Source organism: Lynx canadensis, chromosome B3, assembly GCF_007474595.2.
Source record: "Lynx canadensis isolate LIC74 chromosome B3, mLynCan4.pri.v2, whole genome shotgun sequence".
Taxonomy (NCBI): domain Eukaryota; kingdom Metazoa; phylum Chordata; class Mammalia; order Carnivora; family Felidae; genus Lynx; species Lynx canadensis.
In genome coordinates this window covers 12,767,146-12,780,785 of record NC_044308.2, presented here as the reverse complement: position 1 = coordinate 12,780,785, position 13,640 = coordinate 12,767,146, and the positions used below count along the sequence as shown (strand labels likewise).

Below are 13,640 nucleotides of genomic sequence, written 5' to 3'. Positions count from 1 at the left end.
CATTGCTATCACTGATTTCCTCATTACACAAATATGGAGTGAGCAGATGCTATGTGTCAGGCACACAGCAAGGCCCTAAGAAAACAAAGACAAATTAGATGCAACTCCCTTGGATATACCCACTGACCAAATTACACAGCCTAGTGGAGAAGATAAGCGAGGGAGTGACTAACTTCTATACTATGTAATAAGCTCGAGATCCTCGGGTAGTGGGAAAAGCCCACCCAATATGGTGGGGGGGGGCAACAGAAGGAGGGAGGGTAGGCAGAGCAATGGACAAGAGAGAATCGCGGGGAGGAGCAGAGAGAGAGGGGGGGAGAGAGAGAATCCCAAGCAGGCTCCACGCTGTCAGCACAGGGCCCAACACGGGGCTCAGTCTCACAAACCCTGAGACCCTGACCCGAGCCCAAATCCAGAGTCAGATGCTTAACCGACTGAGCCACCCCGGTGCCCATTTGCTTTCTTTCAAAGGACTGAGCTAAAGGAGAAAATTAATGAAAATATTCTATTGGTAAAGGACTAGGAATTGCAAGATTTTTTGGATTAGCCCTGAGAAGAAAAAATAACCACTGGCAACCAACCATCTGCCAACCAGCCGTTCCCCATCACCAACCAGCCCCTTAGCCCAGCCCACCCTTCCCAGCATACATCGCACCAGAAAGTTCTTCAAGCCTTTGTTTCAGGTGCAGCAAAATGCTCACTACCCCCACCTACCCCACCCACAGGCCCGTGTTCACCATATTTCTTCACCTATCAAACCTACGCCGGCTTGCACAATGCCTCACATGACACATCTATGACCCACGCACTGATTTCTTCTACCTCCTAAGCTGCCAAGAGGCAAGGCTTGGATGTTTTGCACAGTTTCAGTATCTGCTTGCCTTTTCTGCTGCCTTTAGAGCTGTACAAAGCTGTCTCTCAATACAACAGAACTTGAAGGCAGGGTCTTCCCATCCATTTCTATTTCCAGTCTCCCATCCCACTCTCCCATCCATTTCTATTTCCAGTCGTAACCCTTAAAGTGCCCCAGCGTAGGTATGCAAATATTTATAGTCCGCAAAACAGTTTCACAGCACTAACTTAAAAAAAAAAAAAAATTCTAATCTGAGAGCGTTAGCCGGTCAAAGCCAAGAAACCCACCCATTTTTTTTTTTTCTGATAACTTATAAGTACCAAGATAAAGATTAACTCCCGTATCTAGTTCTCAATGTTACCCCCTTCCCACTCAACTGTGAATTATGAGCTATGTTTAATAATTCACCTAATTTATATTTTGATGAACAGAAATAGAACCTTTCAATTTAGAAACAACAGTAAAAACCATAACCTCATTGCAAAAAGACTTTCCTAAATGTAAGGGGCAGTGAAAAAGATAGTCATTGAATGGCTAAGGGTGTTTTATTGTAATGTTTCCAAAGGAATCTGGTCACACCTTCCGAGTACCCACGATCCATTCTGTAATGACACCCAAAGATATGACAGAATTAACAGGCTTTGGTTCTGAAAGTAAAACCAAAATGCTCAGTTAAATAACCAGCTTCCCATGCAATTATAACATTAACCTGGAATATAAAAAAACAAAAACAAAAACAAAACTTAACTTCCCTCGACACCACAACATACTTCAGTGCCATTAATGTGGAAATTAAAAAAAAAAAAATACTAATATCATCCAAATCATGATTTAGTAATCTGGTGGCTGAATTTACATGAAATTCATTCTAGAAGTACAAGATTTGTCTCATAACTAGATTCGGTTCTTTTATCTTATTGAAATAGCAGAGCTTTGTAAAATCAGTGAATCTGTAAGAATTTGCATCCTTCGGATTTCTTCCTTTTGGTGTTTTTTAGAGCATGCGAGTGAAGCTGTCCACAAACCAGTATCCACACGTGTGCCCTAGCACATACACATGCACACACGCCCATGCATTCTTGCGTATGGAGGACTGAGCGGTGGTGGAGAGAGAGACACGTGTACGCTTAAAGCAGAAAGTTCGAGGGAAAGTTATGCTCTTAATTTCTTTGGCAGGGAGATGGAAAAAGGCAAACCCATCCAATAGGGCTTTTAATGCCTTAAAGTATCCCAGAAAGGTTGTCTGTAATAGTTTTAAAATACACAGAGGTCAACCCTAAAACAGACGGGAACAGTGGGTGCAATCAATATCACCTGAATCTACATTCTTGTAAATGACATTCTTTCCCTCCAAGCTAACCACAAAAATAACTCCCAACCAAATTTTCCAAGGGCATCGAGTGCACTTAAAACAGAGAAAAAAAAAAAAAAAGAAAGAAAGAAAGAAAGAAAAGAAAAGAAAAGAAAAGAAAAGAAAAGAAAAGAAAAGAAAAGAAAAGAAAAAGGAATAGGAAAGCGTCCAGCCCTGGTCTCACCTCCGGCTCTTCCAGTGCATCCTCTTCAAGGGGAGTTTTCTGGAGCAGATCTAAGATGTCATTGCTGGAAGGTCTCCTGTCCTCGGCAGGAGAGGCATAGGCCTCCTCGGAGTCTGTTTCCCCCACGTGGAGGTGGCCTGCTTCTTCCTGGCTCCAATCCAATTCTTCTTCAGACTGTTTCAAGGAGCTACTGCTGCTCTTGGGAAAGATCCCTGCAGTCGACAGGCTGCTGGGCACTGAGGTATAGGACGACTGGGGCCCAGAGTAAGGCCGCCCCTCTGGGGCCAAGGCCTCGGCCTCCAGGAGGTCAGGGACAGAAAGGCTGAGGCGGCGGTCCAGGGGACGCCTTGCCCTTAGATCTAGGGGTTTGTTTGCATTCTTCTTCACCTTTCTCTTGCTCAGGTTGATTAACAAAGGCCTGGTCCGCTGTTTCAAAGAGCCCCAGACAGATGGTTTATCCATATCCATGACTGCATGAAGACCCAGGAAATCACTCCATGAGAGTGTCTCTCTACGGAAAACAACTTCAGTGGATCCTAGAAAACAGAATATAAGAAGACAGAACATGAGCCTTCGCGGCGGTAGCCGAGCACATCAAAGCTTAAAATGTGACTTGAAAGTCTCACATTTTCCACTAAGGGATCAAGACTGAAGCATTTGATCGGTAATGTCTGCAAGTATTTTTTTTAATGTTTTTTAATGTTTTATTTTTATTTTTTTTTTGGGGGGGAGGGACAGAGAGAGAGGGAAACACAGAATCTGAGTGTGAGTGATAGGAATGCTCCACAAATAAATATGTAATGACACAGACCGGTAAATGCTATGCAGGAAAGGGGGTAATTTGAGTTATTACAGATTGGACTCAATAGGGATCAAATCCAAATCAAATTTGGATACAAGAAAATGAAACGGGACCACTTTCTTTCACCAAACACAAAAATAACTTCAAAATGGATTAAAGATCTAAACAAGAGACCTGAAACAATAAAAATCCTGGAAAATGAGCACAGGTAGTAATCTGACATTGGCTGTACCATTTTTTTTTTAGATATATCTCCTGAGAGAAGGGAAATAAGAGGAAAAACAAACTATTGGAACTACATCAAAATAAAAAGCTTCTGCACAGCAAAGAAAACAACAACAGTCAACAATCAGGCAACATGCTGAATGGGAGAAGATATTTTCAAATGACATATCTGATAAAAGGTTAGTATCCAAAATATGTAAAGAACTTATATAATTCAACACCCAAGAAATAAGTAATCCAATTAAAAGCGGGCAGAAGACATGAACAGACATTTCTCCAAAGAAGACATCCAGATGGCCAAAAGACACATGAAAAGATGTTCAACATCATTCATCATCAGGAAAATGCAAATCAAAGCTACAAGGAGATATTACCTTAAGTCTGTAAGAATGGCTAAAGTCAAAATCATAAGAAACAACAAGTGTTGAAGAGGATGTGGAGAAACAGGAACCCCTATGCGCTGTTGGTGGAAATGCAAATTGAGGCAGCCACTCTGCAAAACAGCATGGAGGTTTCTCAAAAAATTAAAAATAGAACTATCCTATGATCCAGGAATTGCACTACTGGGTATGTATCCAAAGAACACAAAAAAACTAATTCCAAGGGATACATGTGCCCCTATGTTTAATGCAGCATTATTTACAACAGCCAAACTATGGAAGCATCCCAAGTGTCCGTCAAGAGATAACGGGATAAAGAAGGTGTGGTAGATATATTTGTGTATACATATACACAATAGAATATTATCCATCCATAAAAATAAAAGGAAGTTTTGCTTGCCATTTGCAAAACATGGATAGAGACAGAGAGTACAATGCTAAGCAAAACAAGTCAGAAAAAGACAAATACCAGGGCACCTGAGTGGCTCAGTCGGTTAAACATCCGACTCCTGATTTTGGCTCAGATCATGATCTCACAGTTCGTGAGATAGAGCCCTGCGTCGGGCTCTGTGCTGACAGTGCAGAGCCTGCTTGGGATTCTCTCCCTCTCTCTCTCTCTCTCTCTCTGCCCCTCCCCTGCATGTTATCTCTCTCTCTCAAAATAAATAAACCGAAGGGGGGGGGAAGACAAGTACCATATGCTCTCACTCACATGTTCAATTTAAGAAACAAATGATCAGCGGTGCCTGGGTGGCTCAGTCGGTTAAGCGTCCAACTTCAGCTCAGGTCATGATCTCACGGTCGGTGGGTTCAAGCCCTGCGTCAGGCTCTGTGCTGACAGCTCAGGCCTGCTTCAGATTCTGTGTCTCCCTCTCTCTCTGAGCCTCCCCTGCTTGTGCACTGTCTCCCTCCCCCGCCGCTCTCTCTCTCAAAAATAAACATTAAAAAATCTTTTCAAATAAAAAAAAAAGAAACAAATGATGAGAGAGAGAGAGACAGAGAGAGAGAAGCTGTAAGTAGACTCTTAACTACAGAGAACAAACTGATGGTTACCAAAGGGGAGGTGACTGAGTAGTTGGGAATTAAAGAGTATACTTATCATGATGAAAAATAATGTTTTTAAAAAAGATATTTATCTGAAGGACTTAGAGATTTAACCCAAAAAAAATCAAATTTGGAGAAATAAACCTTATTCTGTGTGTCAAGTAGCTCATAATAGACCCTTCCAGAACAAAAAAGAGCAGTGGGTCAGGTCATTCTGACCTGCCTCTATTCCACTGTCATGTTTGGCTGAGGATAAAAGAGGCCAAGAGCCACAACAAAACACATTTTCTAAAATCAAGGACTCCAAGTGTTTGTACTCAGCCCTATCTCACTCCAAGACAGGATATTTAGCCATAGAGAAGTTATTGCCTTTCGAAGAGCAGGACTGTGAGAGTCTACAGCCTTTGTTAGATGACCACCAGTACAGGCAAGAGCTTCTCCCAGGATGAAATGGGTATCTTCAGTAGGCAATGCAGAGATGAAAAGCTAGGGTTCTAGAGACAGACTCCATGGGTTGGAATTTTGCTTTGCTACATCCTACTTAGAGGTACCATCAGGGGCAAGCCATTGTACTAAGCCTCAATTGTCTCACCTATCCAATGGGGATTATATTATCTGGTGTACAAACAGAAGGACACAAAGTGCAAGGCACAGCGTCAAAGGCAGAGAAAGTGTTCAGCGAAGAAAAACTATTTTTTTAATCTTGATTGATACTGTTGTCATAATTTCCAATTTTGGTATCTTACTCAATTTATTCAAAATCTCTGGATCTCATTATTATTTCAATTTTACAGAGCTTAACCATAACTACCTCATTGGCCTCTTGTGAAGACTGAATGAATTAGTCTATATAAGGTGTTTAGAACACTGCTTGGCACAGAGTAAATATTTAAGACAATGTTAACTGGTTTTTAAATTATTATAATTTCAATTATTGCACACTGAGTCATTCTAGCTTTGAAAGCATAAAATATTTTACACTTTTTGCTGCTTTTTAAAATGTTGCTCTAAATATAAACTTCTATTTCGCATTAGTAAGACACAAATACCTTATTTCACAACTCATAATTTAACTTGCAAATATGCTAAAAAGGATTGTTTCTATCTTCATTTAGAAATATTTTAGTCAGTTAGCATTTGGTTGAATGTTATATAAATGTTTATCAGATCTAGTGGGTTAATGATTCAGTTCTTCTATACTCTTGCTCAGTTTCGGTCTACTAGTCTTACCTAGAGAGGTGTGCTGGGTTACTCAATTATAATTATGAATTGTCTATTTCTCCTTTCACTATGTCAGGTTTTGTTTCTGTATTTTGAAGGGCTGTTAGTTGGATACATGTTTACAATTGGTATATCTTTTTACTGTTTAAATCCAATCTGACAATCTCTTGTAATTGGTTTGTTTAGACCATTTACATTTAATGTAATAATTGATATGTTTGTATTAAGGGTTCCCAAACTATGTGTTTTGTTTGTTTCCATTGTTTTTTATTCTTTGGTTTCTCTTCCTTGCTTTTTTCAAGGTTAACACTATTTTTTAGTGTTCCACTTAATATATCAATTATGACTTTGACCACATTTCTTTTAATAAAATTTTAGTGGTTGCTCTAGAAGTTACAACATGCATAATTAACCTTTCACACTCTCCTTAGAATCATCTCTCTGATCCACCTTTCTGTTGTCCTCTTCAACTTTTAAGGACTCAATGTGATTCAGTTGGGCCCACCAGGATAATACAGCATAGTCTCATTATCTCAAGGTCTACAGTCTTAATCACATCTGCAAAATCCTTTTCCCACTTAACGTAACATATTCACAGCATCTGAGGATTAGGATGTGGGATTCTGTAGGGCAGGAGATTATTCTGCCTACCATATAATGATATAGGTATCCTCTTCCTCGCCCCTTGAAAAGTTGTCTTCTACATTACATCTAAATACATTGCAAATTCCTATCAGACAAGCTTTTACTTTGATTTCAATCATGAACGGTATTTGGAATAATTCAAGAAGAGAAGAACAGTCTATCATATTTACCATTTTCTCCATTCCTGATTTTCAAATTTCTGGTATCAGTTCCCAATAGTATAAGAAATTTCCTTAACTGGTTATTTTATTGCAAGTCTGTCGACTCCAAATTCTTTAGATTTTACCTCATATAAGAATATCTTCATTTCATCTTCAAAGATATTTTCTTAGAATCCCAGATTCAACACTTTTCTTTCAGCACTTTAAAAATGGTATGACCTTTCCTCTGGCTTCCATGATTTCCACTGAGAAATCTGAGTCATTTGAATCCCTGTTCTCCTACAGAGAAGGTGTCACTTTTTCTCTGACTGCTTTCAAAATTTTGTCTTTAGTTCACAGCAGTTATGATATGCATGGGTGTGTGTTTCTTTGAGTTTATCTTGTTTGGGGTAGCTTAGCTTCTTGAATCTATAAGGTTATGTCTTTTGTCAAACTTGGAAAGTTTGCAGCCATTATCTCTTGGGATACTTTTAGCCACATTCTTTCTCCTTTCCTTCTGGGACTCCAATAATACAAACATTATGCCTGTTGTTATTGTCCATCAGTCTCAGCATCTCTGTTCAATATTTTTCAATCTTTCTCTCCTTTGTTCATACTGTATAGTTTCTATTGATCTACGTTCAGATTTACTGGTTCTTTCCTCTCTCATCTCCATTTTGTTACTGAATGTACATAGTGAGGAAATCCGGGGGTGGGGTAGGAGAGGGCAAGGTGGGGAGACTATTGTATTTTTCAGTTCTAAAATTTCCATTTGGTTCTACTTCATATCTCCATTATGGATACTTTACAATTTATGGATACATTCCAATTTACCTTTTACTTCAGAATTCACGATTATTCACTGAAGCATTTTTATAATAGCTGCTTTAAAGTCATATTTTATTTGTCATCCATTGTCTTTTCCATGCGATTTGAGATTTTTGTAGTTCTTCATAGGCCAACATGGATCATATCCTAGACATTCTGAACGTTCTTACAAAATCTCGAGCCTTATTTAAATCTATGGAGAATGCTGATGTTATTGTTTTGTCAGGCATCTGATTAGCTTCCAGCCACAAATTGCAACCCACATTTTGTGGGCTGAGGTCAGTGTTGTTCTCAAAAGCCATGAAGGGCCATTGCAATCTGTCCTGGGTACGCACCGTATAGAGGTCACTCTGAGACTTGCATAGAGCTCTATTCATTAACTACATTCTCAAAGTAGATGGCATGCTAATCATGATCAGATGCATGAATGTGCAGGTTGTGATCAGTTCAGGAATTCACAAGCTTTATGGAATCATTTCCTGAGCCCCTCTTCTCAGCTGCCTCCCCTGATACTCTCTGATACCCTGGAAGTCCCCTTTTCTTCATTTTATTTTTAATTTTTTAAGTTTACTTATTTATTTTCAAAGTGACAGAGAGAGAGAGAGAGAGAGAGAGTGCACAGGGGAGGGGCAGAGGAGGGAGAGAATGCCAAGCAGGCTCCACACTGTCAGCACAGAGCCCAATGAGGGGCTCGAACCCACGAACCGTGAGATCAGGACCTGAGCCAAAATCAAGAGTCACACGTGTGACCAACTGAGCCACCCAGGCACCCTTGGAACTCCCCTTTTCAATCCTCTGATCAGAAACAACCCACTACTGTGATCCCACCAGAGTAGTGGGAGGATTGATAGAGATTAAAACAAGAAAGAAAGAAAGAAAGAAAGAAAGAAAGAAAGAAAGAAAGAAAAGAAAGAAAAGAAAGAAAGAAAAGGAAAGAAAGAAAGATGGAGGGAGGGAGGGAGGGAGGAAAAAGAAAAGGAAAGAAAGCAACGATTTAGCCCTGTTCTCAAAACTACAGCATCATGAAGTAGGAAGGCCATCCCCCTCATCATTGTTTTGGCTCCTGTCGGATTCTGTGTCTCCCTCTCTCTCTGTCCCTCCCCCACTCGCTCGCTCTCTCTCTCTCAAAAATAAATAAACATTAAATTTTTTTTTAAAAAAGTAAGTTTTGCAAAATCCTTCTGACCAAAATTTCCCCATGTGTGTAAGTAGCACAGAACCAGAGGTCCAGAACTACAAACGCATAACTATTAAAATACAGGCCCCTCCAAGAAGAGGTGCTCTCAAAGGTGTACATAAAGCGAATATACCACTAGACCGCGGTCGCTTCGACGCCTGAAAACATTACCCCTCCAACCGACGGCGCATGAAGATGGAAAGTCTAACACAAGAATAAATTCAAGGAACAGTTAGACTTGAAGAAAAAAGCCGGTGAGACAAACCCAACTAACTGCATAGTCAGCTTTCCTCACCTCAGAGGAGATTTACAAACAAACTGAAACATATCAGCTCCATCGTCTAGCATGACAGAAGTTCCCAGGTTATCATCATAAGATCCAAAGAGCTGCAAGTGACAATGTAGCCCGCGCTCTGCAAACCATCAGCGCTAGAAGCTTCGCCCGACGAGATACCTGTGGTGCCCAACCTGGTAACACGCAGCCTTCATTTATTGAACGGAAAGAAGCCTTCTGCTTCTTCAAACCACTAACGGCAGGATAAGGTCTTGGCAGGAAATGGCCCCAAGCCCAGAGGCCTAATGGAAGTTTCATTTATTACGGTTTTAGCCCAGACATCCTCCCCAGCTGGCTGCGAGCAGTTGGCCAAATGGAAAAAGAGAACAGCAAACCTTTTAAATGCCGGCCCCAAAGTATCTGATTGAACCTGCACCACATCCACGGTGTGAACAAGAAACACAAAGGAGAGATCGGTCCGAGAATGACAACAGCATAATTGATTATTCGGCACATTATTCAGTCACCCGGGCTCAGACTGTGCTTCTCGACGTTCCCCTTTAGCGTAAATATGATGAAAAGGGTTTATTTTCACAATCTAAGTACCAACTCAAGGGACAGAGCCGCAAGTAGTTATTACTAGTCAGAATGTGTCATTACTAGCTTTTTAGAGAACCATTAAGATATTTTTATCACTGGCAGAAAGGAAATTTCATATCGCACCCTGTTAAAGTGGGAGGAAAAAGCAAAATTTAAACTAGATTCAATAAAGGTGAAAATCTGATGATATACACTCCTCCTGTGGTATCTGTTTCCTCCTGTGGAAAGGATAAAGGCAAATTCTAGTCTGTGAAAGGATTATTTTGAATTGTGATAAAACAGGGATAAGAGGCTCTACGTTTGACTATATTTAATCGAGCTGGTTATAAGAAACAACTTCCCCACCACAGAAATGTTATCTAAAGGAGACTATCCTTGGGGTGCCTGGGTGGCTCAGTCAGTTAAGCATCCGACTTTGGCTCAGGTCATGATCTCGCAGTTAGCGGGTTCAAGCCCCGCATCGGCCCGTGTGCTGACAGCTCGGAGCCTGGAGCCTGCTTCGGATTCTGTGTCTCCCTCTCTCTCTGCCCCTCTTCGCTCGTGCTCGCTCTCTCTCTCTCTCTCAAAAATAAATAAACATTAAAAAAATTTTAGAAAAATAATAAAGGAGACTATCCTTAATAGAGAAGTCCCTGCAAATCACTCTTATATAAGAAACAGAAAATGCAACCGCTTTTAAAATAAATTTGGCTTCCCTCCCCCCCTAAAATGCAGCTTCCCAATCAATCAGTCAAATTGCTACTAAATTTGTAATCCAATTGAGGTAGAAAAGATCATTCTACATGTTAGATATATTATTTAAAAAATCATGGGGTGGGGCGCCTGGGTGGCGCAGTCGGTTAAGCCTCCGACTTCAGCCAGGTCACGATCTCGCGGTCCGGGAGTTCAAGCCCCACGTCGGGCTCTGCGCTGATGGCTCGGAGCCTGGAGCCTGTTTCCGATTCTGTGTCTCCCTCTCTCTCTGCCCCTCCCCCGTTCATGCTCTGTCTCTCTCTGTCCCAAATATAAATAAAAACGTTGAAAAAAAAAATTTTTTTTTTTTAATAAAAAAAAAATAAAAAAAAAAATCATGGGGATAGGGGCGCCTGGGTGGCTCAGTCGGTTGAGTGCCCGACTTCAGCTCAGGTCATGATCTCACGGCTCATGGGTTCGAGCCCCGCATCGGGCTCTGTGCTGGCAGCTTGGAGCCCGGAGCCTGCTTCGGATTCTGTGTCTCCCTCTCTCTCTTCCCCTCCCCTGCTCATGCTCTGTCTCTCTCTCAAAAATAAATGAACATTATACAAAAATTTTTTTTAAATCACGGGGACAGAATCCCCTCCAAGAGGAAGACCAACCAAAAGGACTGGATGCCTTTTTCAGTCCCACTACCTATGTTCTTGGAAAGAAACAAAATACACTAACTGAAAGCAGTTCCTGTCTTCTCTGGCTGATGCCATACTCTGCCCCACCGCTACTCTCTTTAAAATCTCACCTGTAGAAGAAGGTCCCAGAATCACTCCTCTCTCTTTATCAGTCATTCCTAATTCATACTCTGTCTGGAGAGGATTGAAGGAAAGGGGAAGGGGCTGGAGTTTCTGCAGCCCTCAGATACCTGTGCTGTCACTCTTATTCCAATCTCTAACAGGATATCCACAATTAGCACCTCTCCCTGAAAGGAGTTTAGCAAAAGGGACACGTGATTTTTTAAATGAGTCTGCACCAGTGAACATTCCATCCAACAAAAGAATATAGTAATCAGTGCAAAAAAGCACAACTAGCAGTCTGAGATTGCTGACCTCTTACTCCTGCTCTCCAGGTTGGTCCTGAGCTGGTGTCTGGGAACCTAAGATTTTGCAAGGTTTCCAATCACTCTGACCAGAGTGGCTCATTGTGCCCCCACTGTACGTGCAAACGATTTCCTACTTTCCTTCTAAGAGTCTGGAATTTTAGTACATGCTAGGCAGAGAGGATCTATGCGACCGGTTCCCGATTAAAACCCAATAAAAAGTTTTCTCTAACGGGCATCCCCGGTAGGCAACGTATCATACATGTTGCCGCAACTCCTTCCCAGAGGAATTAAATATGCCCTAGTTGATCCCACTGGGAAGATTGTGCCTGGTTTCCTCCAGACTTCCTGGGCACTCTTCTCTTTGCTGGTTTTGTTTTGCATCCATCCTTTCCCAGAGCAAATCATCGCTTTCAGACCAAATACTGAGTTCTGTAAGTCCTCCTAAAGAGCCACCAAACCTGGGGGTGGCCTTAGGGACCCCCAACACAGAAATATTCGGTGGAACGTCAATGCCTTAGCATAAGTTGCCGAAATGGACAGATGTGGAAGACGTGGAAATATTCTAAATTTTTCTGATTCATTTCTTACCAGGAGTGAAATAAAACAAACCAGGGAAGGAGGAGGAGCAGGAGAGCAAAATCTTATTACAGCACTGAAATTTTACAAACGCAAGCAAGAGAAGACAGGAAGCTCAATTTAAAGAATAAACTGATGAGGGGCGCCTGGGTGGCTCAGTCGGTTGAGCGTCCGACTTCGGCTCAGGTCGTGATCTCGCGGTCTGTGAGTTTGAGCCCCACGTCGGGCTCTGTGCTGACAGCTCAGAGCCCGGAGCCTGCTTCGGATTCTGTGCCTCCCTCCCTCTCTGACCCTCCCCCATTCATGCTCTGTCTCTCTCTGTCTCAAAAATAAATAAACATTAAAAAAAAAAAGAAGAAGAAGAAACTGATGGGTCTTCAAGGGAGGTAGAAAGAAGGCAAGATGGGAAACAGTTGATCAAATCTGTGGGAGTCTATGCGCCATGCTTAACCATGAGCAACATACAGAAACATTCAAGAGGAACCAAAAACCCAACAGCAGAGAAGGAATAACCCAATTTTCTGGGGGAAAGTGGTGCTCTGGCAGCAAAACTGAGCCAGTTTCGTGTTGGACACTTTGCAGGACATCTCAATGTCATCAGGAAACATAGAGACCATGGGGGCCATTATCCCTCCAAATGCTCTCTACCGTATCTCTTTAGCTAATGATCTCAGTCTAGAATTCTAGAAGCTTTCTAATTCTCTACACCCATCCCAAGAGTAGAAACACTGGCTCTTGGAGATCATAAATGCAAACTTCTTCAGCACACTATGTTTCACTTTAACTGCATCTAAAGAAATGATGTCAACTTAAAAAGCTAGAAAGTGACTTACCCCCATGTCAGGTACCATGGACTTCTTTTCCTACTTTATATCTCTTGTTTTATTGCCATATCACTTGGTAGGACCCAGGGAGATCATGGCCATGAAAGTGCTTTGCAAACATGATATAAATACTAACAAATAGGGGGCTTCAACGCTTAATCACTATATTTTGCCCTAAGGGAGATCTCTAATCTTTCCTGGGTTTTCTTGTTCTAAATAGTCGAAAAGGCCTTTGATCTTCCATGTCATCCTTCCTGACATTTTTTTTTTAATTTTTTTTAACGTTTATTTATTTTTGAGACAGAGAGAGACAGAGCATGAACGGGGGAGGGGCAGAGAGAGAGGGACAGAATCGGAAGCAGGCTCCAGGCTCTGAGCCATCAGCCCAGAGCCCGACGCGGGACTCGAACTCATGGATTGCGAGATGGTGACCTGAGCTGAAGTCGGAGGCTTAACCGACTGAGCCACCCAGGCGCCCCCTGCCTGACATTTTTTATCCACCTCAGTCCCCAATCATTTTCAGATCTCTGGACCTATTAGTTCTATCCAAACATTTCAGCCTTCGTTATGTATTCCCATATCCACTCTCGTTGCTGTTCTTTATACTTAGATTTCTTCAGTGGTGTGTAGAAAAGTGTAGATCATGCACGTACTAGTGACATACCTTATGGATTAAAAATCTAAGTACACTTTGTGTGTGACTTTCCCATCATGCCCTCCTGGAAGTAATCAGTAGTTGAAAACTGTA

At 41.6% G+C, this 13,640-nt stretch overlaps 1 protein-coding gene across 7 annotated transcripts in view; it reads right to left on the bottom strand.

The window, feature by feature from the left end:
* The window catches only part of MCTP2 (multiple C2 and transmembrane domain containing 2), a 238,322-nt gene that overhangs the window by 182,908 nt on the left and 41,774 nt on the right, over positions 1–13,640 (bottom strand). For all 7 annotated transcript variants that reach the window (XR_003969321.1, XR_003969322.1, XM_030317470.1 and 4 more), the window contains exon 2: positions 2,389–2,924. Coding sequence is in view for 5 of the 7 variants with exons in the window: in XM_030317470.1 (XP_030173330.1) it covers positions 2,389–2,856 (468 nt within the window). In the remaining 2 variants the exon portion in view is untranslated. The remainder of the gene's footprint in view (positions 1–2,388; positions 2,925–13,640) is intronic.